The sequence below is a fragment of the Budorcas taxicolor genome, chromosome 20 (assembly GCF_023091745.1).
Source record: "Budorcas taxicolor isolate Tak-1 chromosome 20, Takin1.1, whole genome shotgun sequence".
Lineage (NCBI taxonomy): Eukaryota > Metazoa > Chordata > Mammalia > Artiodactyla > Bovidae > Budorcas > Budorcas taxicolor.
The window spans coordinates 28,111,429-28,139,119 of NC_068929.1; the positions used below are offsets into that span (position 1 = coordinate 28,111,429).

At 45.5% G+C, this 27,691-nt stretch overlaps 1 protein-coding gene across 1 annotated transcript; it reads right to left on the reverse strand.

Moving 5' to 3' along the window:
* Positions 1-27,691, reverse strand: SNX18 (sorting nexin 18). Its single transcript, XM_052659212.1, has 2 exons — positions 26,064-27,691; positions 1-1,115 (listed from the first exon to the last, which is right to left on the reverse strand). The coding sequence occupies exons 1-2, from the start codon at positions 27,688-27,690 to the stop codon at positions 862-864; spliced, it is 1,881 nt and encodes a 626-aa protein (XP_052515172.1). The 5' UTR covers position 27,691; the 3' UTR covers positions 1-861.

A 27,691-nucleotide genomic window follows, 5' to 3' on the forward strand; every position in this document is an offset into this window, starting at 1 on the left:
GTGCTCATGTCCCCAACAGATTAGACCCCTTTTCCGGGTTGTAAGACATGTTTGATTAAATCTCCACGTCAAGTTTCCAGGACACTTGAGTGAAGAGACTAGGCTACTGCAGCATCTAAGGGAGCAGAGTGGCACCATTTTCTTCCCTAACAGACACCCTATCTGAAGGTGAACTTGAGGCTCCCTCCTCTGTGCTCGCCAGCATCTATCAGGGGACAAAACTCGCTGGGCAAACTGGTGACAGCTGATCCTCCCACCCTGCCCCCAGTGCCAACAGGAGGTGCCCAGCAGTTTGTCATTATGTGCACTGGCCTTTCACTCTTTCCATCAGAAAAGTTGTGGTTGCTTTAAAAAGGGGGTAGGGGGTGGAGAAATGAAAAACCAAGAGTCTAAAGGCACAAAGTCGCATAGCTGCTCTAGTTGGAGTTTGTAAACAGAGAATAGGCTGAATTTAGGTAATCCCAATCTATGAGAGTAAAAAGGCATCCACAGCAGGCTTTTAACCAGCCAGCTTCTTTGAGACCCTTCATGGGTTTTGAGGTCTACAAAGTATGCACTAAAATACCCATACTTCAAAAAGCAATAAGGCAAATAGTATACTCATTATTCCAAAAGTTACAATGGTAGTGTAGGCATACAGAGTATAATTTAGTTACAATGTGTGGTACTGTTTCTGTTATATAAACATATTAACTGCTTCTTTCCTACATAATTATATATTCAGCCCAGTTTCAGTTGAACACAAAACCATCCTTGTGCCACTGCTGATAGTTGGCAATAGTTCTTTGATAGCAGTTTGTATTCTGCTGTAGAAATTATCCTTGAACTGAAAAAAAAAGTCCACAATCCAACGTCCAGTCATTAAACACTATCATATTTGTGAAGAGCCTCTTCCAACTTCTGCGTCACTTTTTGGAAAAATATTATTTGTTGTTGTAAGAAATGCTGCATTTGTGATTTAAAGTCTCTTACTCGAATTTGATGGAAGTGGTGAATTTCAGCCAAAGTAGCAAAAGAAATAGTGTTACAGCGATCCTGAATGCCATCAGCCTTCTGGACTTCCATCTTCCCTTCTTCCACGTGTCGCCTACTCTCCTTTACTTTGGTAAGAGCTCCTGTAGTTTAAAAAAAAAATTAATTAAAAAATACATATAAAAAAATAAAAAATACATATGTATCCCAGTGTTACAGCTACATAGTAAACAGAATGTTGGGCATTATAAATACTTGCCTGAACTATTTTGAAGTCCTCGGCATTTAAAGGGGTGACTATAATTATTTATTAAAAAAGAAGAAATCTGGTAAAGTTTCTGAAAACATTTCCACTGCTACAAATTCACTTATCAAAACTAGCCTTTGCCATTGACCAAATAGTATGTTTCATCTCTTCCAACAGCAGAGATACTATATACTACAGACAAAAAACTGCAAGGAATTTTTCCTAAAGACAAACCAAGAAACTCTCTAATTTTAACATTCTTAAGGGACAAAGTGTAACACCACTCTGTATGTGTGTGTGTTAGTCGCTCAGTCACATCCGACTCTTGGCAACCCCATGGACTAGCCTGCTAGGCTCCTCTGTCCATGGAATTCTCCAGTCATGAACACTGGAGTGGGCAGCCATTCACTTCTCCAGGGGATCTTTCCAACCCAGCCATCAAAACTGGGTCTCCCACATTGCAGTTAAGATTTTTTTTACCATCTGAGCCACCAACACCACTATATACACATATATTAAGACGGTCATCTCTAAAGTGGAGCATACTGCATGCATGCCTGATTCTGACTCCACATTCTACCAGGAGATCCATACCTGTAGCATAATGGCCCTGTGCAGTAAACATATGCCTCCTTCTCTTTACAGGCTGTAAAGATCAGTGAGTATTGAGTTTGCCCTAATGGTGACCTGGGAATGAAGCCAGAGGTGTCATAGCCTGTGGCCAAGAAACATCACCAGAGGATGCGGGGCCCAAGGGGTTGGGGGTGGGGTGGGGTGGAGAGGATGGTTTCTGTGGCAAGTGCCACATGAGGGCAGATCTTCCCCTAGAAGCACAGTCATTAAAAAAAGCACAAAAGCCTGAGGATGCATAGGAGGTAGGAAAAATAAAGACTATTCATGTGTTCTTAAAAATGAGTGATGATAAAGTTCAAATCACTTGAGCACAGCCAGCTCAAGAATCCAGATTCCTGACCCCACATGCATCCATTCTACTGAATCATGATGAAAGACGAAAGAAACACTTGGGACACCAGGCTTGCTGGACTGAGGATGTGATGATGCTAAGTGGAGGGAAAGGTAGCCTGTTTAGAAGGCAGTGGGGAAGCTGAGCAACTTTGTTGTGGAAATGTTGTTTTAGCCAATGGTGAAATATACAAGGGAAAAGCCCTGTATCTAAATATCTTCAAATCTACAAAATAGAGTAAACCTACTATTAAATAAAATCCTTAAACACTTTTGGGTTTTTTGCACAACTCCAAGACCTGAGAAATTAAAACTCATCAACAACAAATGTTACAGATATAAATGTATGTATGTTTGTATATTTTCATTTATCTATTCTAAAGAAGACCTTAACCTGAAAAGCGGGAGAGCCCTGGAGCAGACAGAATAAACTGCTTGCCCCGTAACCACACAGTGGAGATGTTGTCCATGTTAACAGGGCTACAGGAAGACACCTACCCAATCCCCTAAGTAGCCATCACCTTGAAAACGTGGCCCTGTTAACACTTGCCCCACAGCAGACGAGCCTCAAGAAGCAGTGCAACCTGCCTGCCTGTGGTCTACACTAAACAGAGAATGCTCCTCTTCCTTAGAGACAGAAAAGAATAATTTCTTATAGTGAACTTATGTTCATTATATTTGTACAAGTATCATCATTTATATATAAAAATTGAAGTTGAATAAACTAGGAAAGCATGAGACAGCAAACTAAAAAAGAAAAAATTACCTAAAAGATGACTGAGAATATGAAACTATGAAATTTACGTTGAAAATGGTTGAGAGAGCGCTTGCTGTTACTGTTTGGCTGCTAAGTCGTGTCCGACTCTCTTTTTGCAACCCTGTGGATTGTAGCCCGCCAGGCTCTGTCCATGAGATTTCCCAGGCAAGAATATTGGAGTGGGTTGCCATTTCCTTCCTCAGGAGATCTTTCTGATCCAGGGAAGGAACCTGTGTATCCTGCTTGGCAGGTAGATTCTTTACCACCGCGCCACCTAGGAAGCCCAAACAAGGCATCAAGAGAGCAGAGTCTCAGGCGATCTGATTTCGTGATTCAGGGCCAAGGTGCCAGCTATTGAGCATGGAGGACAGGCACTGAGCCGTGAAGCAGCTGGGCACCGGGAATATGCTGCGAGTGTCACTTGTTACAGTTACTGGAGTCCAGCGCAGAGGAACTCAGAAACCTGGCCCTGAGCAGTGCCAAGGTCAATGAACCTGCAGCTCATCCGCCTCCAGATGAGATCCCCACCTTTTCAGAAACGACATTCTATGACACAGACCTGCAGACGTGCATCCGTAAAAACCAATTTACAAATGAACAAGCCTGACGTTTTCACAACCTGAATCACATCAGAATACATTTTCAAAACTCCTGGACACAGTACAAGCACTAAATCTCCCCAAGGCCTAAAGAGCTTTGGGCGTTTGTCACCTTCAAGCTTTCTGAGCGTACATACTAAAAAGGAGCTGTGAACTGAAGACTCACTTTTCTCCCAGCTATGAATTTATTTTGTAAATAACACAGAGCTCTGAACAGTTGGGTTTCCAAGGCAATAATCTCAGCTCATTTACCAACATTTGTGGAGGGCCTGGCTTCCCCAGTGGCTCAGCAGTCAAGAATCCACCTGCCGTGCAGAAGCTGCAGAAGACATGAGTTAGATCCCTGGGAGGGGAAGATCCCCTGGAGGAGGGCATGGCAACCCACTCCATTCTTGTCTGGAGAATCCTCATGGACAGGGGAGCCTGGCAGGCTACAGTCTGTGGGGTTGCAAACAGCTGGACACGACTGAAGCAACTTAACACACACACAAGGACAGCACAGAGCTGGCAAGGGGGATGCACATGGCGGGGCTCACACCAAGCGTTCAAGTCCCCAGCCTCCGGAACTCTCAAGGAAGACACCATGAGAAAGCACACTGAGGACCAGCACACAGCCATGACGTGAAGTGAAACAGCGCTGCAAAGCACGGAATTCTGCACGGGAACGGACTATGGCTTCTTCCAAGATAATGTAATCGCGTCACAAGGGAAAATGCTTGGAGGACCTGCTCTGTGCCAGGCAGTGCTGAGGACAAAGGGTGCCAGGGTGGGGGCAGGAATAAGCGGAGGTAACAGTAAAAGGGAGCTGCCTAAAACAGTCGTATATGTGAGGCACTTTCTGTGTACCAAGTCTAACCCTGCTGCAACTCTGCTACAGACATTACTGCTGTTTCACAAGGAAACTGAGAAAGCCACCCACATTCTTTGAGCCCCGAAGTTAGCAGTAACCCAGTAAGAGGCAGGAGAGATGGGATCTGAATGCAGACTTCAAAGCAAACACCACAAATATTCAGGAAAGAAACTGGAAACTGAAGAGGCAAAAAGGCACAGTGGGCTGGCGAGCAGGGTGCTGGGGACAAGGGCAGGAGCTCCTGCCCTCCCCTTCCTTGCTGGTCCCCGGCTTTTAATCTGACATGCACATCAGGAGACCTTGTGAATATGTAAAATAAACCATATAGGTGTTGAAAAGTTCCCTCTGGAATCTTAGTAGCCTCATTCAATTCATTAATTGTGCCTGTAGAGCCTTTTAAAAAATATGCATAAGATGTCTGACTTTCTTATCTTTGAAGCATACAATTAGGGTGCTACAAAAAAGAAATCGAAAAGGCAGCACATATTTCATTATTTTAAAATTTTAAACTCAAACTTACATGGGGGGTGGGGGGTTTTGTCTTCCCTCCACCTGCCCCCTTCTCACTGACTTAGATTCTCTTGGAAAATTATATAAGTCAAGAACTATCACCCAAAATAGTAACATACAATCCCTGGATGGGCTTTGCCTTTGTTTGCTCTGGTGCAGTTGGACAGCCCAGCCAAAAATTATTTTGCAAAATAGGAAGAACAGAACAAACCACTGAAGAAAAGTACCCAAAGGGCAATTTCACTTGGAATTTGGTTTAAGGCACTTAACACAATTCAAATCTATTCGCATAACGCATCAGGATTGCAAGGAGCAAGGAAACAGGTGAAATATGTTTATCAGAAAGAGACATGGTTCCTATTTTAGGGACTCGAATTATTTTTTGAGGTGACAAGATTTACATTCCTGAAACCATTAAAGACCTACACAAGATAGAAAATGAAGGTACTGAACAGCATTCCATAAACGTACACACTGGTAGAAGAGAGAGTGCTAGGTGTCATCAAGGAAGATTATGTCTTCACAAAACTGGACCCATGAATTTGGAGCAAATTTTAAAACCACAACATCTTTTAACTAAAATGTAGTTAAACTGGTTTCCCTCCAGACCCACCTTCTGAAGAAAGATGATCAACAAAAAACAGGCCTGACAGCAATATACTTTTTGAAAAATCGAAAGAGTTCCCGAGTTGACAGCAATCCTGTTCTTTAAGCATCTGGCTGTTACATTTCAGGATGACAACCCAAAGACCTTGAACCCCAAGCCCCCTCAAAAGTTATCTTAAGTAAGTCAAAACATTATTGACAGTTAAAAAATCATTTCCTTCAAGAAGAAAACCATTCTGTGTTTAAATATTCACCTCACAAGCCTCTGATTAGTTTTTCCCATACATTTTTAACAAATAATAAGGGTTTAGTGTGTTTTCTTATAAGAAAGATAAAGTTAAATCATTCAATAAGCTAATTATGGAAGTTAATTAGTTTACTGTCTGAGAGTATACAGAAAAAAAGGAAAAACCACTGGGGAATTGATGAACAGAACTACTTTCTGGAGTTTCCCCGAAGCTCTCCTCTACCCCACTTCTACCCACTGCACTTCTAAACTCTGGCTTCTCTCAAGGTCAAAGTGGGAACATACTTTTCCAATAGAAATGATATTACAAACATCCACTAGATATAAGTAAAATAGTTTCACTATTAGAACTAGAACTTTGTCACAGATGGTGTATTCTTGCAGTTTATTTGCCAATTCTCAAACTGGGAATTATCTGTACACACATCTATGCTTCCCATACTTCCAAATCTAAAATATTAAACATCACAAGGCAGAGATAGCCACATTTTCGATCAGGTTTAGCTTCTAAAGAGTGAAGTGTTGGAGAAAGAAAACTATAAGGGGCAGGGTTAAATCCCTACAGACTTGCTACTTCCAGGATAGCTTAAAATATTAACTTGTAGCCTACGAATCAGTTGCAGAGGTACAATGTAACCAGCTGCACAGTTGTAACAAACACTACAGCATATTTTAAGTATTCTCTCAGCTGTACCAAACCCAAGAGGAGTGTAAATAAAAGCTAGAAACATGGCCCAGAATCTAAAGACCAACAGGAACACATACTTTTATCATGCCGTCAATACAAAAACAGGCAAAGGTTTTCGAAACCTGTATTTTTTTTTTTTAACTTTGTTTTGGGGAAGAGCAGATTAACAATGTTGTGATAATTTCAGGTGAACAGGGAAGGAGTTCAGCCATACATATACATGTATCCATTGTCCTCCAAACTCCCCTCCCCCAAAAGCTGTACTTTGATAGTGGCTAATTTAGGAGGAATCTAACCCCTACCAGGCCTCTTCTGTCACAAACATCACACTGTCACCCTGCTTTTGTAACAGTAAGGAAAATCAAACAATAAGGGGGAGAAATAATAAAATAAAGCCTAAGGTGTAAAGTGGTTGCTTCTGGATTAAACAAAAGACCCATAATACTCATGGGCACAGCAACTGTTTTAAAGTGAAAAAAAATTAAAAATAGGAGGGATCAGAGGGAAACACATTTCAGAGTAGGAATACAAGTATATAACTGCAAAATTATTTCTCGGGCTAAAAGACAAACAAGACAAACATTATATGGGGTTATATATGGACAAAATAAGATTTTATCAAGAAAAGAAAATAGAGGCAATTATTAAATTCTGACATTAAATAAGAAGAGGCTGAAATTACAGAACAATGAACACTTTCTTCATTAAGGTACCAATAACAAGACAAAATAACAAGAAGGTAATACATGAAAAATGGTGCAGCCTCCCCAAGTTATACAACTAAAAATAAATTCTTAAAGGGTATTTATTAGAAGTACAGGAAAAGGTATCATGAAAGTGGGCAATGTATTTCCATCACACCCATGACTGTGCTCCCCAACAGGCAAAAGCAATCTAGCTCCCACACAGGACACTGGGCTGAGCTGGACACATTTCAGGTGTTTCTTCCTCAGGGAATCCCTGTGGCGGGGAGGCAGAAAGGAGTACAGAGATGCGCTTCCCAGGTGGCGCTGGTGGTATGCCTCCGGCCTGCCAGTGCAGGAGGCATAAGAGATGCGCGTTTGATCCCTGGGTCCGGGAAGATCCCCTAGAGAAAGGCATGACAACCCACTCCAGTATTCTTGCCTGGAAAATTTCATGCACAGAGGAGCCTGGCGGGCTACAGTCCATGGGCCGCAAACAGTCTTTTCATAATACAGAGTCACCCTGCTAAAAAGGCTTCCAGGCTGAGAAGGGACGTGCAGCTGAGCACTCGATCGAACTATTAAAATAGTTGGACAAAGTATTAAAGGATTTCCACAGGATAGAAAGTTCACTCAGGAACTGATCACCCTAAACCTTTATTCCAAGGGATGGAGAAGGACCATGACAACTTCCTCCTCATCCACCACTCCACCTTGGCAAGGTACCTACTGGGGAAGCTGGGAGAACTGAGTCCTTGGTAAGAAGGGCAGAGTTGGGTCTCCGATTGTTTTTTTCAATGAGCTATAAGGTTGTGAAGGTTAGATGAGGTTTTGGTAGTTTTTTTCAGTCTCTCTAGCAAGAGGCTGTGACTTGTCCGAAGTCCCACAGCTAATTCCTGGCAAAGAACTCACCCTTCCTACCTGCCTGCCAGCCCTGCCACTTTTCACTTAACATTCTAGTCAGAGCCTCTGCTCCACTCTGTTGAAAAGGGTCCTTCCCTTTCTACATTTGGAGTCATAAAAGGAAAACTAAACCAGTATTTCAACCTTGCTTTAGGACCCAGACTTTTTCGGCATTCTTAGCTGACTCTGTACATGCAAAATTCCTAACTGTGTTCATTTTGATACTTATTGAAATTACCCAGGCTCAGAGAAAGGCGTTTTGCCCACTTCCCCATCACCAAACCCAGCAGAACTCATGTCCTAACTTCACTTCCACTCGTCTCCTCCCATGTTCTGATATTTTACCAATGTGAGCATAATTTTAAAGCATGCTCAGGCCAGAAGGAGCATCCTAATTCATAACCCACACGCACTCAGTTTTAGAGGAATGATGTTACGCATGCTTGTGGGGAACACAAAATAATGACACATAAAAGAATCCAATCACATGACTAAGTTCATTATTATTATAACCTTAAAGGGCTCAAATTCACAGATTAATTACAATCCAGGAAGTCAGCACCATTTTCAAAAGCATCACATTATTCACACAGCATGCCATTAAATTATGTACATTAGTAAAACTGTTCAGGAAGCATTTCATTGCCATTTTGTTTTTGAAAATGGCAACCCACTCCAGTGTTCTTGCCTGGAGAATCCCAGGGATGGCGGAGCCTGGTGGGCTGCCGTCTATGGGGTCGCACAGAGTCGGACACGACTGAAGTGACTTAGCAGCAGCAGAATGCGAACACTGACGCTCTGGTATCATCTAGTCAATGAGAACTTGTGAAGAACAGCCAACAGTCAGGAACAGTCTTCCACTTCTTTAAATTTTGAGAGCAATCGCTTAGGGAAATGTGTTTGGAAAATATACCCAGTTTTCTTTTTAAAAATATAATGTTTATTTTTTCCCTTGCAATTTAAAAAGTAATACACACAAAAAAAATAAAATAAAATAAAAATAAAAAGTAATACACATACATGTAGAAAATGCGGTAGGATTTCAGGCTTGGCCAGAGACTGCCTTGCTCTGGAAGGGATGTCTGAGCCCTAGAGAGCGAACAGTGATGCCAGGGCAGGAGAGAACAGGACAACAGTTAGGGACAGTTAACCAGCCGGCTCTCTGTTGCCCTCAAGCAACGACAGCTGCTCAACCTTGTTTTCAGAGATTTGATCATTCCGTGTTACATTTGTCAGTTTTGATCGGTTCCGTGAGCTGAACTATAAAGCACATTAGCAAATACAGTTACACTACACTAAACTCTGCTGTATCATCTCCTTCTGATTTGCAGAAAGAAAGCACTGCCCTGGCAACTTCTGACCCAGCAAAACCAGAAAGAGGCAAAAAAAAAAAAAACAAAAACAACCCACTCACATACTGCAGTGCCTCAGACATTTTAACCAGGGAGGCTCTCAACTCAGTTGAAGTTATCTGGCCTCCCTTCAGTTTCTCCGGGTAAGGCCCTCTCCTCCACCTTCACCTTCTCAGGCCCCCACCCTACCCCCTAGGCTTGCTGGCTGCTTCAGAAGCTCCCAACCCACTAGTTTCTGCACCTGAACTTTGCCTTCCTTTCCTTAACCAAATCTCTTATTCTCGTATGCTTTGTCCCTCCTCGGACCAATTATACAAAAGGTTCAGTCACTAAGCAACAGGGATCCAAAGGCTACATTTTCTTCCTTTAAAAAAAAAAGAATTAGAAGAAAAAAGTAAGCACTTCATTTAATTTTGAAATCATGAATGTGCCAAGAACATTAACAAGATTTTGTCTTCCTGGGACCCTGCCCCAGAAAACCCAGGCAGTGAGGCACAGAACAGGATACAGGCTGAAGGGCACAGGGACAGCTGTACAGAAGCTGGGTGAACCAGACCTGTTTTTCTTCATTCCCTGGTACTTGTAAAATGTTGAAAGAAAATGCTAATTTGGCCAACGTGGCCTATTTTGCTCTCATCCTCTCATCACTGGTACCCACCCCCCTGGGTCCCTGCTAACTCCCCAGTAACTCTTTCCCCCTCCACTTTCCTCCCTCCTTTTGGTTTCTATCCACCCACTCGTTGACTCCTCCTTCCCCTCTCTCTGCTCCAATATTTACTTTTTAATTTTTTTTTATTAGTAAAATAGCTCCAAAAACAAAGACTGACATCTACATAAAAGGAGCAGGATAGGATGGTCATGCATCCAGGCAAAACAGTCCCATGTGAGCACCTGCTCTATGCAAAGCTGTGGTCTATACCCCGCATGTCTAGTTTTTTTTTAATCTTTAACCTGGAAAGAAAAGCAAGGATGACTCATTTTCAGAGGTGGACAAGAGGCTTAGGCAAGGTAAATAACTTAACAAGGTGTCAGCTACGTGTGAATCTGGGTCTGCTTCCTAACCCACGCAGTTCCCTGTACCTGCCCAACTGGGGCTGCTTCCTGCCTGAGATCTCAAAGCCCCACGGACCAGGCTCAGAACACAGGGCACCACACCACACCAAGCCTCCAGAGGCCTCATGTTGGGATAAGCAACCCATGAACCACCTCCATGGAGAAAGAAAGGGCAACCCACTCCAGTATTCTTGCCTAGGAAATCCCATTGACAGAGGAGCCTGGAGGGCTACAGTCTATGGGGTCGCAAAGAGTAGGACACGACTGAGCAACCCAGCAGGCATGCATGAACCGCCTCCAGGCCCTCACAATTCTATTTATTCCTGCATCAAGTCTGACTAAGTGGGCTCCAGATTTGAACCACGTAAATAAACTTGAGAGGGTGCAAATAGTACCACTGAACTCATCAGTGAGAGCAACTTTTTGAAGGGACAAAATGTCCCTAGAGCCAAGAACTATCAAAATTCAAAGATACAAGTAATTTAAAATTCACTTTCAATTCACAATGAGAACTTTTGAGTCATTCAAAAAGACGAGAGAGGGGCAGGACCAGAATAATAAATTACAAAAAAAAAAATAAAATAATAACAATAACAACAAAGACCTGATTGCTTGATGATGAAAAAATCACTTAAAGAACTCAGGCCTCTACGTTTTGGTCCTGAAGATACAATAAGAAGCTGTTTGTTCTGGTAAAAGTCTTATTATTTCCTAATTAAGCAGCCCTTTTAGCTCCATTCAGCAATCACCAGAAGTGTACAGGCAGGATGACATTTAGTAAGAATGAAAACATTCACTGGAGTACACCAGATCTTAAAACATTGGATTACTTCTACTCATTATGTACATATATCCATACAGCTCACCTTGTTTCAGAAATGAAGACGGAAATCACGTGATTATATCTCTTATGGCTCATTTGTAACATAGGTTGTTCTGTTCACAGCTAAGAAATGTTATATATAATAAAGGTTCTTGTGTTTCAGCTTATATTAAGTATTAAATACATGATAAAGATACTAGGATGATAGATTCAAGAGAATACTGTAAAAATAGTGTTTTTATTTCAGAAGACTCTGGATACAATGGTGAAAATGTTGATGTGCCTACGGCCAAGCAAATTGAGATAAAGACCAAAATCTGAGGATAATAGAAACATGTATCATTTTCTCTCTTAAAGGTTTTCTACCCACAGAATCATAATAAAATAAGGTAGAAGGAATATTCTTAATAATCATGAACATATAATAAAACTCGAATAAAACAACAAATGCTATAAAACAGAATCCATAGTGTGGTTAAAATTCAGAGAATACACTTGATGCCTGAGGTGCACAGTGGATAATTCCTAATTCCTAATCCTTTTGTTTCCTGATATACACGCATGGATATCGGTCTGTACAAATAAAGCGGCAAGGCAATGACACCCCACTCCAGTACTCTTGCCTGGAAAATCCCATGGACGGAGGAGCCTGGTGGGCTGCAATCCATGGGGTTGCTAAGAATCGGACACGACTGAGCGACTTCACTTTTACTTTTCACTTTCATGCACTGGAGAAGGAAATGGCAACCCACTCCAGTGTTCTTGCCTGGAGAATCCCAGGGATGGGGGAGCCTGGTGGCTGCCGTCTATGGGATCGCACAGAGTCGGACACAACTGAAGTGACTTAGCAGCAGCAGCAGCAGCAGGGATATTTGAAAGCTGCCAGTACTTTGGATTTAAATGACCTTTGATATACAACAAACATACCTATACCTAAGACTAAAATGGACTTTGGAAACTACCTTTAACCAAAGGTAAAACCTTAAGTTTCTTTATTTCTAGGATGATAAAGGGAGGCCCAAGCTAAGAGGTGGCACAGTAGTAAAGAATTCGCCTGCCAATGCAGGAGATGCAGGTGCAATCCCTGGATTGGGAAGTTCCTTGGAGAAGGAAATGGCAACCCACTCCAGTATTCTTGCCTGGAGAATCCCATGGACAGAGAAGCCTGGTGGGCTATCGCCCCTGGAGTCGCAAAAGAGTCAGACACAAGTGAGCACACATACACACAAACTAACATAAACCTAATAGAAGCAGCTAAGCCGACAAGCCTCACTCCATGGGGGAAGAACAGAGTGAGGTGGCACCGGCCCTGTAGAAAAGAAACAGACACGTGAGGCACACATCCAAAGCCAGACCCATGATTCCCAGGACTGCTTCTGAGAGGGCTGCAGTTACTACCACAGTTAGAACAATATTTTCAAAGGATCTTTTTCTTTCTTTCAAGTATTCTTCCCAAATAATATCTAGTTTTTAACTTTAGAAATGTAATTGCAAACCCCAGCATTACCAGCAGCTACCTAAGTTCTGGTGGGTACTAAGTGGTGAGCAGCCCAGCATTAATGCCTCCCCTCAGTGGTGTTTGCTGTGGGCATTATGACCGGCACTTCACATCATTTTACAATCACTACACTTTGGGGTGATTCCTAAATCAACAGTTCTAAACTTAAGAACACTCTTGGCCCTGGGGTGTCCCTGCTTTCTGCCAATGGCGGGGACCAGGTTTCCACTGGCTATGAGTCTCTACTCTGGCCACATCTAGACTTCCTGAACCAATCATAAATAAACATCTGAAGTCAAAACAACCTACAAATAGAAATACAGTATTTTAAAACAGACATAAAATATAACTCAAAAAACAGGAAAACTTATAGATTACCCATGCTGACATTTACTAGCATTTATAGAGATTTCTCACTGCAGGCAATAGGTGGGCTTTTGTGAAAATCACAAACGTCAATATAATGAAATATAATAAAAAGTCCAGAAAATGGGATTTTCTAAGGATCCCTTCAGCCCCATTCCTTCTATTTCCCTCTAATCTTTCTTTTCTTAAACCTACCTATTTCTATTCTTGGCATCACTACTTTCTGTCACTCAAACTTAAAACTTCAAAGGTAACTCTAGACTCAAGCTTCCCTGGTGGCTCAGTGGTAAAGCATCTGTCTGCAATGCAGGAGATGCAAGAGACGTACGTGGGTTGGACCCCTGGGTCGGAAAGATCCCCCAGAGGAGGAAACGGCAACCCATTCCAGTATTCTTGCCTGGGAAATCCCATGGACAGGATAGCCTGGCAGGCTAGAGTCCACGGGGTCACAAAAGAGTTGGACATGACTTAGCAACTAAACAATAACTCTAGATTCAAGAGAGCCACCCCTCGCCAGTCTTCCACTCTCCCTGACAGGTGTCTTCAGTTCACCTGCTCTTTCAAAGCCCGCCTCAAGCCTGGTCTACTAACAAGCCTCTGCAGGTCTGTACTCAGCCAACAGGAGCAGCTTCCGGGGAACCAGGTTGCACTCGGGGGACGCATGCCAAGAGCTCAGTTAGGGTCTATGGCTCACCGCCTTCCTGCCTGAAAACTGGGGATAATGAGAGAATTTACCTCAAAATCTTCCATGAGGTTTAAATAGATATAATCCAGTGCAAAGCACCATGCCTGGCACACAAAAACCCTCAATGTACATTTGCTACTTTTATCACAATTCAGAAGCCACTCTTCAGTTTCAAACCTTTAGTGGCTGCTGACTGCCTATAGGATAAAACAATTTTCTAGCAGGCATCCTACCTATTGTAGCATAAAGAGTACTGATCTCGGGTCAGGCGAAAAGTGAACTCAAATCCTAGGTCTCCTTATTAGCTGTGTGATCCTGGAAATCACTCAACTTCTTTGAGCCTCACCTGGCACCCAGTTGGGGAGTTAAATAGCTATACTGGATTGAACAGCATCTCCTTCACATCCACCTGGAACTGGAACTGTGACCTTATTTGGAAACAGAGTCTTTGCCCACATAATTAGTTTGGGTGAGGTTATACTGGATTGGGCTTCCCAGGTAGCTCAATGGTAAAGAACCCGCCTGCCAATGCAAGAGACATAGGTTTGGTCAAAGATCCCTGGGGGGAAGAAATGGCAACCCACTCCAGTAAGCTTGCCTGGGAAATCCCATGGATAGAGGAGTTTGGCGGGCTACAGTCCATGGGGTTGCAAAGAGTCGGACATGACTGAGTGACCGAGCATGCAAGCACAAGGACATACTGGAAGAATGGGCCCTAAATCCAATGTGGTAGTATCCTTAAAAGAAGAGGAGATGAGCACACAGGGAGACTGCCAGGTAAAGACGGAGGCAGAGACTGGAGCCATGGGTCCACATGCCAGGAACCGCAAGGAATGCCAGGAACCGCAAGGAATGCCGGCAACCACCAGAAGCTGGAAGGGTCCTCCCCTCCAGCCTTTGGAGGGGAGTGGCGCTGCCCACGTCTTCATGTCAGACTTCTAGACTCCGGAACTGGGAGAGAATAAACTTATACTTTTCTTAAGCCACCCAGTTTGTGGTTAATTTGTTACAGCAGTCCTGGCAAACTAATTCAACAGCTAATCATTAATGCTTAGAGACATATTTGCCATAGAAAATGGTTATTCCAGGTGTCACACAAAGAAACTGAGGCTGAGCGAAGCTGCTGGTGGGAACTCAGCCCCATATGGTTGAGGTCCAGGCTCACGACCACTCTGCCATCACACCCACCCCTGAAGAGAATTAGATGCAATGGATGTGACTGCCTGGAATACTGCTGCTCACACAGTAAGTACTCAAAAAAGGTAGCAACAGCCACACAGACATCAACTCTCTAACCTGCCTGACCTCCAAGTGGAGGGTCAGCAAACATTTTCTTTAAGGATCAGACAGTAAATATTTGATGCTTTGCAAGTTGAGGCAAAATTGAGGCCTAAAAAAATATACATATATATATACATACACATATATATATATATATAAAAAACACCCTTAAGCTCAAGTGCTATAAATGAACAGGCACCTGCATGGGTTTGACTTGTTGGCTGCAGACCCCACTGCATCGTCTAGCATCTTTGCTGGCAGCTCCACAGGCTCAGTGTGCAGCGCATTTTATTCTCCCTGCCCCTTCCCCCACTCCTGTTGGCCAACACCTCCTTCTGTCTCCTCTTCCCCACCCCCAAAGACATTTTCTCAGTTTAGTGTTTCACCATGTCTTGCCTGAATTATTGCAGGAACTTCCCATCTTGCCCCACCCCAAGCCACCCTTCACACCTGTCACCAGGACTGCAGAACCGAGCACATCAATACCCCCTGTTAATCTTCCATGAGGCTCCCTCCATCACCTCCAGCATCAAAATCACAAGGACCTTTCTTAAGAACACCAGTGTCTAGGCTACATGTTCCCGTCTTTCAGATTCAGTGCATCCGGAAGGGGCCCTATGTCCAGCTGCAACCATGCCAAGGCTGATGTGGGAGGAAGCCGGGTTTAGTCCCTGATTTTTGTACTTATGGTTCCCTCTGCCCAGAATGTCCTTCCCTGCGCTGCCCACCAGGCAAACTCCCAACTGCTTTTCAAAACTGTTCTTTGACTGAGACAGGGAGGAGCCACCCTTGAACTCTGCATAAGTAACCACATCTCCTCTTCCTACTTCACACCACGGCATGTGCTAGCATGCCTGTATGGGTCACACTGCGTAGTGACAGCTAACTCACCTGTCAGCCTCCCTCAGTGACCTAAGCTCTGGGCATGGAGCGTATTAGCTCTTATATGCTTATCAAACCTATCCTAAAGCATTCCCAGGATTAACCATGCACTGTCCATCAATGTTCCTCCAAAAGGCAAAATACAACTATCTTTCAAAGGGAAAACCAATGGTACCACTCAAACCTCTAACACAACCCTGGACTCTCACACACTATTATTACATAGGCACTAAGTTACATCCACCTCTGATTTCAGTTTTCTGTACACACACTCTCCCTCCCTCATGGAACTGCATTTTCCCTGAGGGCAGGCACCTCCTGTTCAACACCCACACCCAGTGCTTTGTGTATCCAAGTCACTCAACACCCTGAACACACATGCTCTAATTCACATGTTTTGAATTAAGCAAAAGGGACCCCAGGGAAAGAGTAGTATCACGAAAGCTTATCAAAGAGGAGAGAAACATACGATACACGAGTTTAAACACCAAGAATCAATATAAAGTTTAATCATGAGGTAATAATTTTTCTAGCACATAAAATGAAGCATTTGCAAACTTCCTCTCCTCCTCCCAACTCCAATGAATTTTGGAAAGTCATTTCGTAGATACTTAAGTCTAAGACTTAAACTGCTCACATGTTCGTGACTTCACCCATAAAACACATCCAGATCCTATCTTTATTTCCTGTACGCTTTTAAATCCTGTTATCCATCATCATATAAATAGAAAAACAAAAACATTCTATAATTCACAGAAGAAATCTATTTCAAAATTAACCAAGAAGTACTTTGGAGTGCCTACTTCACTAATTCAACAAGCATTCATCAAGTACTTACTATGCATGTATGAAATAGTGGAATTTTATACTTGAGGAACATAAAAACACGATCCCTGCACACTAACCAAGCAACATACAGTCTCTGGCACACCAGTCAGCATTCTATCAGCAAAGACAGCTCAGAAAAGGGCTGGGATACTCCAAGGACAGGAACTTGACCTGGGGCTTGACTGTGAATGCGCTGGGTGGAGGGGCTGTGGAACAGAATCCAGGAGGCTGTCCACCCTCAAGGATTACACTCAAGTCCTAATAGCCCATCCGCACCCCTGTGTCACTCACAGCCTTCCTCATCTCACTTGATGGAAACTCCACTCTTAGCACTGGTGAAGCCCAAACCAGACTCACGCTGAGGTCTCCTCTTCCTCTCAGGTGCCACATCCGTTCCTTTAGGAAAACCTGCTGATCCCATCTTTAAAATCAGTCTAGAGTGAAACCTCACTGTCTCATCATCTCTCAGCCACATTATCAGATTTACTGGCCCCTAGCTCTTACCTTTGGAGAAGGCAATGGCAGCCCACTCCAGTACTCTTGCCTGGAAAATCCCATGGACGGAGGAGCCTGGTAGGCTGTAGTCCATGAGGTCGCTAAGAGTCGGACATGACTGAGTGACTTCCCTTTCATTTTTCACTTTCACACACTGGAGAAGGAAATGGCAACCCACTCCAGTGTTCTTGCCTGGAGAATCCCGGGGACGGGGGAGCCTGGTGGGCTGCCGTCTATGGGGTTGCACAGAGTCAGACACGACTGAAGCGACTTGGCAGCAGCAGCAGCAGCTCTTACCTTGGACCTCCCCACCCTGCCTCATCCCTGCCCATTCTCTTCTCAGCACAGCAACTGGAGTACGTCTATTAAAAGGCCTACTGGTATATCACTCCTTCCTTCAAAACCTGTAATGGCTCCCGACAAACTAGGGCTTTCACTCCAAATCCTGACAATGACCTATGAAGCCCTGTAAGTCGAACCTTCTGGGACCTCACCTCCTACTCAGACTCTCTTAGCACCCATCACCTGGTCTCCCTGCCGTTCCTCGGCAGGCCCAGCACACACCCACACTAGCACCTTTACTCTAGCTGTATCTCTTGCCTGAAGAACTCTCCCCCCATACCTGTTTGGTTAACGCCCTCACCTCCTTAAATCTCATCTTCTCAACGAGGCCTCGGTGATCGTGCTTTTCGATACGTGTCTCACTCTGCCTCCTGCCTCCGCAAGCTCACCTGTTCTGTTCCACTTTTATTTTCCCCCCAACATATACCATGAGGCAGGTGACTATCACTGCGCTCCAGACTCAAGCTCCGGGGTCACCTGATCAGGTCAACCAGCACCGCCCTGTGCCCCTCCGGCTGCAGAGACCAACTGGCCCAGCCTTACCTGGGCCAGGCCACCGCGGTGGGCAGGGAGAGGGTCTTCTGCGCCCAGAGCGCCTGTGGCTTGGCAGTCTGGCCTACTTCTGTGCCACCCTTAGGAGCGTTCATTCCCCCTCGGCCCCAAGGTCCCCCAGTGACCTGCTCTGGAGGTGGGGACAGGCCCAGACTGTAGCATTGAGGCGGGTGGTGGGCACACCTGGGTCCCGGTTGCCAGATTCTTTCTGACCGAGGTGTTTTTCCCACTGCACTCTGGAGGTGGGGACCGGCCTGGGTCGTGAGGGGTGACCCAGAGAGGCTGGTGTGGGTTTAGGTGCGGTTCCCCGAGAGTCCCTTGGACAGCAAGGAGATCAAACCAGTGAATCCTAAAAGAAATCAACCGTGAATATTCACTGGAAGGACTGATGCTGAAGCTGAAGCTCTAGTACTTTGGCCACCTGATGCGAAGAGCAACTCACTGGAAAAGACCTTGATGCTGAGAAAGATTGAAGGCAGGAGGAAAAGGGGATGACAGAAGACGAGATGGCTGGATGGCATCACTGACTCGATAGACATGAGTCTGAGCAAGCTTTTGGGTGATGGTGAAGGAGAAGCCTGGCATGCTGCAGTCCATGGGGTCGCAAAGAGTCAGACACGACTGAGTGACTGAACTGAACACATACCAAACTTGGACACACATTACTCAGTGTGTGTTCTTCTTTGTGTCTCCACCCTGCTAGAATGCAAACTCTACAAGGGTGGTGATCTTTGCTTTGACTTCTGGTACAACCCTAGCATCTTTACTAGTGTCTGATGTATGATGGTCCCTTAAAAACTTGTTGAATAAAATCAGGTTTAGCTTTCAGAGATCTCATGAATAAACTGAATGATGTTAAGCTCCCCTCCCCAACCAGTGTCTCCCTACCTGCTAAATAACAAATAAAACTTCTTTATCAGAAGAAAAAAGTCACATCACAGTGAGAGATACAGAGTTCCAAGGAAAGGGAGAAGAAATGAAATGTGGACTAAAAGTCGTTTAACCGTGAAGTTTAACCGAGCTACAAATCAAGATCAACAATACAAGACTGGCTCTAGGGAGGTGGGAGGGGGGTTCATGTTTGGGAACACATGTAAGAATTAAAGATTTTAAAATTAAAAAAAAAAAAAAAAAGACTGGCTCTACGTCTGAAGAGCAGACAGTATTTAGAACTCAAGGTGGCTACAGCTTGCCGGGGGGAAAACAGCCGATCACACCTTCTCTCTTTGGTGGCCCTATTAATTACACCCTCATCTGGGTCAGAGGGAAGCTGCTCCAGCCACCCAGCACGCCTTGGCGTCGGAACACCTGGGAGCTCTCATCACAGGCAGGAGGCCAGGGAGTCATCACTTTCACATTTGCAACACCTGGCAGGGGAAGCCCTGGATGTGTGTTTGCTGATCTGAACTAAATGTGCGTGACTTTTCTTTCATGCCAACCGATAAAGGATTTTCATGCCCCTAGATTACAGAGTCACATAAACAAATAGAATGCTCTTGAAACTAAGCCTGAAACAAGGTCAAAATGTTCACTATATACTTTGGAATATTTTCTTTTCTTTTTTTTTTTTGGAATATTGTATTTTCAATGCAGGAGTGATGCTATTAAAAGGGTTAACCAACAAAACGATATCTAGGAAACCATGAACCTCATAGTTTCAGGTGATAGAACTGAAGCTCAGAAACGCCAGCACTTGTGCAAGGACACAGTAATTAGGAGGAAGAGAGAGGCTGACAAGAGACAATTTACATAAACCCTTAATATGAACAACAGCAAACTGGGGACTCCAATTACACCAAGGACTATTCTTCTGTCACCATTTTCCCTGCTGTGCAAAACAACAGCTGCATTAAAATACAGCACGCAACTATTGTACCCATGACTCGATGGGGTTTTATACTTTGTCTGCAATTCTGGTGGTAAAAGGCTGCCTGAAGGGATGATAAGATCTCTGGAATTGTCTTTTAAGAGAGAGTATCTCCCATCTTAAAAGTACCTTTATACTTTGCAAAATCAATTGCTTAGTGAGCAACTACTAAGAACCATAACATTTGGTCCTCACGATGACCTTACGAGGAAGTGTTCCCTCTGTCAGGGAGAAAATGGGGCTCAAAGAGGTTAAAACAGCGGCCCAAGGATCCCCTCACATCTGGTCACCCAGATGTCGGGCTGGCCCATGGTGACCGGACTCTGCTGTGGGGCTCTAGAGCCGACTCAGCCCCTCATCAGACCCAGACCAACCCCATCTGCTCTGTGTAGCCCCGGGGACTCTCAGCACCCTGGCACACAGCTTCTCTGCCACCAGTCAAAAGACTCCGTGATGGGACTTCCTCTGTACCTCCACTGCAACAACAAAAACCTCCATGAGGATCAGAGTCCTGTCCATCCCTTTTGCAGACACAAATCGAGTCTGTGCTCTGTAAACGTTGGATGAAGAACAGTTCAGGTCTTCTGGGCACAGTCCCTCTAAACAGAGCTAAGCATTAGTGTGCTATTTGTATGTGTGTGTGTGATCATCATAAATAGATAGCAAATTAAATCTAATTTGATATGAAACTTTAGTTTTAAAAAACACTTCAAGAGACAGCAGAGTATTTAGCCTGAAAAGAAGGAATCTGTTTAAGAAAAGTGTCATGTTGGTAAGGGTTGTTTGGGTTCCACATGGTCTTCGAAAATTCAAAAATGACCAGATAGGAGCCTGTGCATATGACACTTCAAGAGGACAGACAGTCCAGCTGAGCCCAGGATTCCTCAGAAGACCGTGAGTGGAAGTTCAGGTCCCTGCCACCTCTGGGCTCTACAGCGACCAGCCTAACAGACCAGACTTCCTGATACGATTCTGTAGAGGGCTTCAGGGCTCAAAAAAGAAGTCAGAGAAACCAATGACAAGGTGATGTGAGCAGTGTCCCCACCTAGACTGTGACCAAGACATTCGGTGGCCAGTCACACTGATGCTTTAACCAAGGGATTCAGTCATCTATAACAAAAACCCCAAAGGCAACCTTGTCTCCACTAAGAAAATACAGATTGGGCCAAATCGTAAGGCTAGAACTGAAGTCTCCTTAAAAAATAGCTGGGAGTGGATGGGGGAAGAGAAATGGTACAGTTAAAGATGAGACTAAAGCAAAAAAGGTGAATGACCTCAGTTGCTAGCCCAGAGGTTTCAAAGTAAGGATGAGCTTGTAAACAGCCCGCTTAATAGACCTCTTCTCTGTACTTCTGGCACCACCTTCTCAGGGCTATGTTTAGACACAGGAGAATGGGGAGCAGAGAGTGAAGGGCTCGCAGTGGCCCAGTCTCACCTCGAGTGCCCTGCCGGGACTCTGGCTATCTTTAATTAATGTCTGAGGGACAGAAGACCAACCCTCCCTGTGCTGACAGGAAGCACAATGGTGAAATTCTACCCACAAGACTGACAGGCTCACTACTGGTGTACCATTCCTGAGGTCCTGGGGTTGTTTTTTGTTGAAAAGAAAGCTCCGTCTGGACCATTTACAGATGGCAGTGAAGTAGACCCTGCGTGTTTAACTTACGAGCACAGAAAACAGGACTGCCTGTTTATTTGTCTGGTTCTGCATCCCCACTTCACATACTCAGACTATACTTTACCAACCAATCACTTTTACATGCTTTTATACCTTTTCTCTGGAATACAGTTTCCCTTTAAGTCACTGCCTCTGGCTATCTAGTCCAGATTCATAAACAAAGATGAAACCAACATTTCTCATCACCTAACATTACAGTTTTTCCCTTTCACAGAATTCCCCAAGAGATAAGCCCAAAGCTTTTAAACCACCATCCCTCGCTGCCTTCCAGATTAAGCTTCATTAAATACCGGAGATTAATCGTATCTTTGGAAACAGAATTGAATATGCTAAGAAACTGATAGTGAAATATATTCTACACACCACACCAAACTCACTAACACTGGCATTATAAAAGCATATAGCAGGCAGGGACGATTAAGAGGAAGGGGATAAGAGGCTGCCATTTCAAGAAAAGAAAATCAAGAGCACAGATTACAAAGCTCACTGAAAGGCCTGTGTAGGCTGGCTATCAGCAATCAATGAACCGTCCGTGAACAAAGAATTTAAGGGGCTCCTGTGACAACAAAGCAAAATATGAATAAGATTCAAACAGGTTCTGAATTCCATCTACTGTACCTCAGACTACAGAAAACTGCCTTCTTCCTACACTGAACTCCATGAACCAAAATAGGTCCGTTTATCTAAGACTTCATCAGTAGATTTAAAAAAAAAAAAAAATCAGAATTCTAACATTCCCTTTTCACTGAAGGAAACACAACGCTCTCTTCATTTTTGCAGAAAGCACTTATACTAAAACCATTATTAAGCGTAAGTGGTTTCAGTACTAAGCATGGTCAGTAAACCCCAGTCGACCACACTGCAGGGTATTTACGTTTTCCACCCTCTTTCTGAGCCTCCTGATGAGCCTCAAATGTCCATCTAGAACCCAGCTGGGTTCTCTGAACGGGCCATGAAGGCAGGCAGCAAAGCCGGTGGACTTCCTCCCGCTGGACAAGTATTCAATGGTTGGGTACCCAGGATGTTCTGTAGAGAAAGATCTAGCAGGACCTGTTTCCCCGCCTACTTTTTATCCCTTAAGTCCATATAGAGAGGGGATGCCAGGTGATAATAAAGAGAAAAGAAAACTATCTGGAAGTATGTGAAAAGACCATCGATTTGCGAGAAACCCATGACAGGATGGACAGTTAAACTCTGGCCAACAGTCCAGCTCAACACGGTCCAATGGGAACCTAGAGCAAGGAAGGAAACAGGCCTCATCTCTGTTGTCCAGTATGGTAGCCACTGGCTATAAAGCACTTGAAGTATAGCTAGTATGACTAAGGAACCGAATTTTTAAAATTTTTATTGAACTGTAACTAACTTAAAGAGTTATGTGTGGCTTACAGACTCAGCATGGAAGAACTCAGGTCCAAAACTCTGGGAAAGCTGGCTGACGGCAGCAGTCTCCTGGATAAGAAAGGGGCTCCAGAGGAGTCTAATGGTCCCATCCTCTCCCCCAAGAATTAAGGGAGAAAAAGAACTAATTAACGCCCCTTCTTAACTGCTTTAGTAATCAAAAAGTACTTTCTAATCTTTTTCTGACTCAACTGAATGTGGGTCTCTTAATATATGATTGTGTGCGTGCTAAGTCGCTTCAGTTGTGTCCAACTCTGTGCAATCCTATGGACTGTAGCCTGTCAGGCTCCTCTGTCCATGGGATTCTCCAGGCAAGAACACTGGAGTGGGTTGCCAAGCTTTTCTCCAGGGTAATATATGATTAGAACATGTAAAATGTAAAAGGGATAAAACCACTTTTCTCTTACTGGAAACAACAAAGACTTAATATAAACTTTGGGCCAAATACTTACAACAAAAGATCGCACAAACTGCTTAAAGATTTTCACTTTTTTTTGTTTTGACTCTTCTCTCAAAAGTCACAGTAAGGCCTACAATATGATTATGTTTTGAGATCCTGAAGGAAAAAACAACCTGAAAACAAAATTCCCAAGTGCTCAGATGAAGATTCATTCCAATAGCAACTGTGTAGCAGGGGCGGGAGGGGGATGTTTCTTCTGCTCTATACCATCATGTGAACATCCAGAACATGTTCAAAAAGCTTCAGCCGGGCTTAAAGCTCATCTGTATTCTTAAAACGGCCAACACTAGCATCCTTGATAAATGCTGGCTGTAAACAAATGCTTTTAGCTGTATGCATTGCACACTACAGCTCTAAATGGCAGTACATTCTAAAGACATGTTATCCAGGGACACAGGCTCACTGTACATCACACACCAAGGCTACAGCAGAGACAAACCATGTTGAATATCAACAGATGTTCTTTCTGAAGTTCCTGAAGATTATGTTTAGGGCCCTTGAATTGTTTAAACAACATAAAAATGGTACTGGTTTTAATGAAGGAAGTTTCTCAGATCCCAATAGGAGACGATTTTAGTTCTAGTGTTAAATTAACAGACTACATATAAACTCAAAATAGACTTTATGGCAAACATCAAGTATTTTCTACTCACTTCGACAGCAGAGCCACTCAACAAGGCTGAGTGTGTGGTCTGAAGACAGGAAAGCCACTGAATGAACTGATGCTGCCCTGTAGTAGCCAGCCACCTGTGTGTGACTGCAGGAGTCTGCACCTGGCTGCACCCTTTCAACTGTTTACCAACAATCTGCATAAACTCACAGAAACATGTAAAAAGGCACCCAGCACTGGATCCAGAATGATGTAACACAGTGGAATTTAAATGTTAGATCCTGCGTTAAAGGCTCAAAGAGTCAGTTGCACCAGCACCGACTAAAATATCAAGAATTCATAGCAATTTATGCAAAAAAGGGGGGGTCACAGGGAACAAAGATGCAGGGTCAATGCAGGTCAACAGTGATACGGCTGCCCAAACAGCTAATTTAACCTTATACTGCACTTACAAGATGTAAATTGTCAAAAAAGTTACTGTTCTCCACTGAAACTAGTATTGCGGATGTTTGGGGCAGTGCATTTTAGCAGGGACTATACCAGCATCAGCATGTTTGCAGGACCCCGCTCTGGGGAGTTAGAAGCCTGTCACCTATTCGGAAGAGGCAGGAGTGCAGCAGAGAGGAAGGAAGCTGCTGTCCCAAAGGGTCTGATGGGCTGACATGAGGAGGAAGAAACTTACTGTGTGTGTTTCCAGGCAACAGAAAGAGAATCAAGAGAGACAAACTTTAGTTTAATACCAGGAAGAACAGGTTAAAGATCTGGGCTGTTTGTAAATGGGTTGTCCCACCTTAAAGGGCAGCCAGCGACTCATTACCCAAGGCCAGGAGATTTCCACCCCCTCAGGAAGGTGGTTAGTGACGTCCTCTTCCCCTCCCCCACACTGAACTGAAAACCTTCTCAGCAAGGCTGCCTCCCCGCTCCAACCCCTCTCCAGGCAGGCTATCAGAATGCAAGCCAGCGAGTAACTTTAAGGCAGGAATTACTGGTCTAATTCTGCCCTAACTTATTTTCTAAGAAAACAATCTGCAAACTTCAGTCTTTAGGGACACTAACGACGACTAAATAAAACAAGCTCTGACAGTTGGGCAGCTAACTCGCTGAGATACCAGAAACACTGCTCTCAGACACAATACTCAGATCGTCTACATTCTGCATAGCTTCCCTACACCATTTCCCTAAATAATACTCTTAATTTCAGTCGGTTAGTAGACACCAAATTGAAAATGACCAAGCTTAAAGAGAGTAATTTTCTTAAAACTTCCTGAAATTTGGCTGAGTCTTTTACCTTATTTTACAAAGGCTGCAAGCAAGAAGACTGTGCAGGGAATTCCTATGCCGCCCCATTTAAGTAGTACCTACAGAGAACTGACCCTAATTTCTCTACCAATGCAGGGGCTGAGATGAGCAGAGGGGCAAAAGCAGGACCTACCTTTCTGCAGATATCCACTCTTGCCCCTGATTTCCACACTTCCCGAAACCCACGGCTAAGTGACACTGCCAGTGTTCAAATGGATGCCTAACATGGCTTGGGTCCCCTTCTCATTCTGCCCTAGACACAAGATGACCGATCCCAGAAGCTCATTACCCAGCTATTCAAACTCTAAAATGACAGCACTGTTGCCAAAAGTGCTCTCCCAACCTCCTCTGAAGAGTGTACCCGCAGCCTGTCTGGAAATACTTGAAGGAGGAAGCTACCAGCCCACCATCCGCCCTACCCTTGGGGCACCGCCTGGCTGCCCACATCCCTGCCGGGATCCCGACCTGTGGGATATTAATCTGAAACAGACAATGGGACTTCTGTCAAAGTGACCCTCTCAGCCTGAACAACACATCCCACACCGTACGCTCTTAAGGCCAGGCTTTACCTTTCTGGACGTGGATGATGTCAGGGAAGTTGGCCAGGTGGCCCTGATACAACGCCAACAGGTCCATTACCGGGTCCAGGTCTTGCCTGGGCTGCTCGGCGAAGAGCTCGCCGATGGCGTCGTAGGCATCTCCGGTGAAGGCGATGGCCTGGTTCAGGCCGGCCGAGAAGGCCTGCTGGTCCAGCTCAAAGGCCTGGCTGAGGCCGCGGAAGGACTGCCCCACCCTCTGGTACTCCTTCTTGAAGCCGGTCACCTGCTTGCGCGCGAACTCGTTGGCTGTGTGGTTGAGCTGCAGCGCGCTGTCGTCCATCTTCTTGGTGAAGCTCTTGAAGCCTTCGATCTTGCTCTCCACCTCCTGCAGGTCGAGGGCGGCGGCGGGGGGCGTGCTCAGGGTCAGGAAGAAGTTGGCGCCCACCATCTCATCCTTCTCGGCCTTCCTCTTGCCCTGCTTCCAGGCCTTCTCGTCGGTGCTGCTGGGGCAGGTCAGGAAGTGCTGGAAGACGTCGCACTGTGCCAGCACCGGGTGGCTGGCCATGTGGTTCATCCACCAGATGAGGCCCTTTCTGCGCTTGGAGATGAAGTCCTCCTCGAAGCGGCCGGTGGCCTGCTTCTCGGGCAGGTGGGGCACCGAGATGACAGGGAACTTCTCGGCCAGGCGCGCGTACAGCCAGTCGAAGTGCTTGTAGCGCCGGTGCACCGGTACCTGCGTGTGCGTAGGCACCAGCTTGTACGAGATGTAGCTCTTCATGCCCTTGAACTTGGTCTGCTTGGTGGGGTCGTCGATGGTGCACTGGAAGGGATAGGGGTTCTCCTGCCACTCGGGGCCATAGGGGCCCAGCACCACGCACAGCTTGTCCCCATCCTTCACGAAGCCCGACGCCTCACCCAGCACGAAGGCCTCCCCGCCCGACTTGACGAAGGTGGAGAAGCGGTTGAGGTTACGGCTCACGGTGGCCGAGCTCTTGGCCCCCGACGGGTGGTGCTGCGGGGGCGCAGAGCCGCCGCGGGAGCCCAGCGACAAGTCGGAGCGCGTGGACAGGCGGTAGCGGCCAGCAGCGCCGACGCCCCCAGACGACGAGCCGTCGAGGTCTGGGTAAGCGCCGCTCCCCAGTGCGCCCGGCTCGTCAGCCACGGTGGAGCTGTCGTCCCACTCATCGTCCCAGTCATCGTCGCTACCCTGGCTGGCCTGGTAGCCGCCGCCGCCGTAGAGCTGCTGCGGCGACGGCTGCAGGGCGCTCCCGCCGTACGAGAAGCCCGCGCCCGGCGGCTGGAAGGTGCTCGCCGGCGGCGCCTGTTGCGGTTGCAGCAGCGGCTGGAAGGCGTCGGGTGGCGGCTTGAAGGAGGTGGGCGGCGCGGCAGGCAGGGGCTCGAAGCCGCCGGGTGGCACGTTGGCGTAGCGGGCCGGGGCGCCCGGGCCGCCGTCGCCCGCCGGGCTGGGCTCGGGGGCGCGGATCACCTGCACGTAAGAGGCCGGGAAGAGGCCGCGGTCTCCGCGGCTGTTGATCCCCTCGAGCCAGCCCTCGATGTCCTGTTCGCTGCACAGGCTCAGCACCTCGTGCTCCCGCAGCGAGATCTCGCCCGGGTTCTCCGACCTGAAGTCGTAGAGCGCCCGGGCGCGCAGCGCCATG

Coding starts and splice junctions, on each gene's coding strand:
- SNX18 (XM_052659212.1), bottom strand. CDS start 27,690: ATGGCGCTGCGCGCCCGGGCGCTCTACGACTTCAGGTCGGAGAACCCG. Junction 1,116..26,063: donor CATCATCCACGTCCAGAAAG/GTAAAGCCTGGC, acceptor TTTAAACTACAG/GAGCTCTTACCAAAGTAAAG.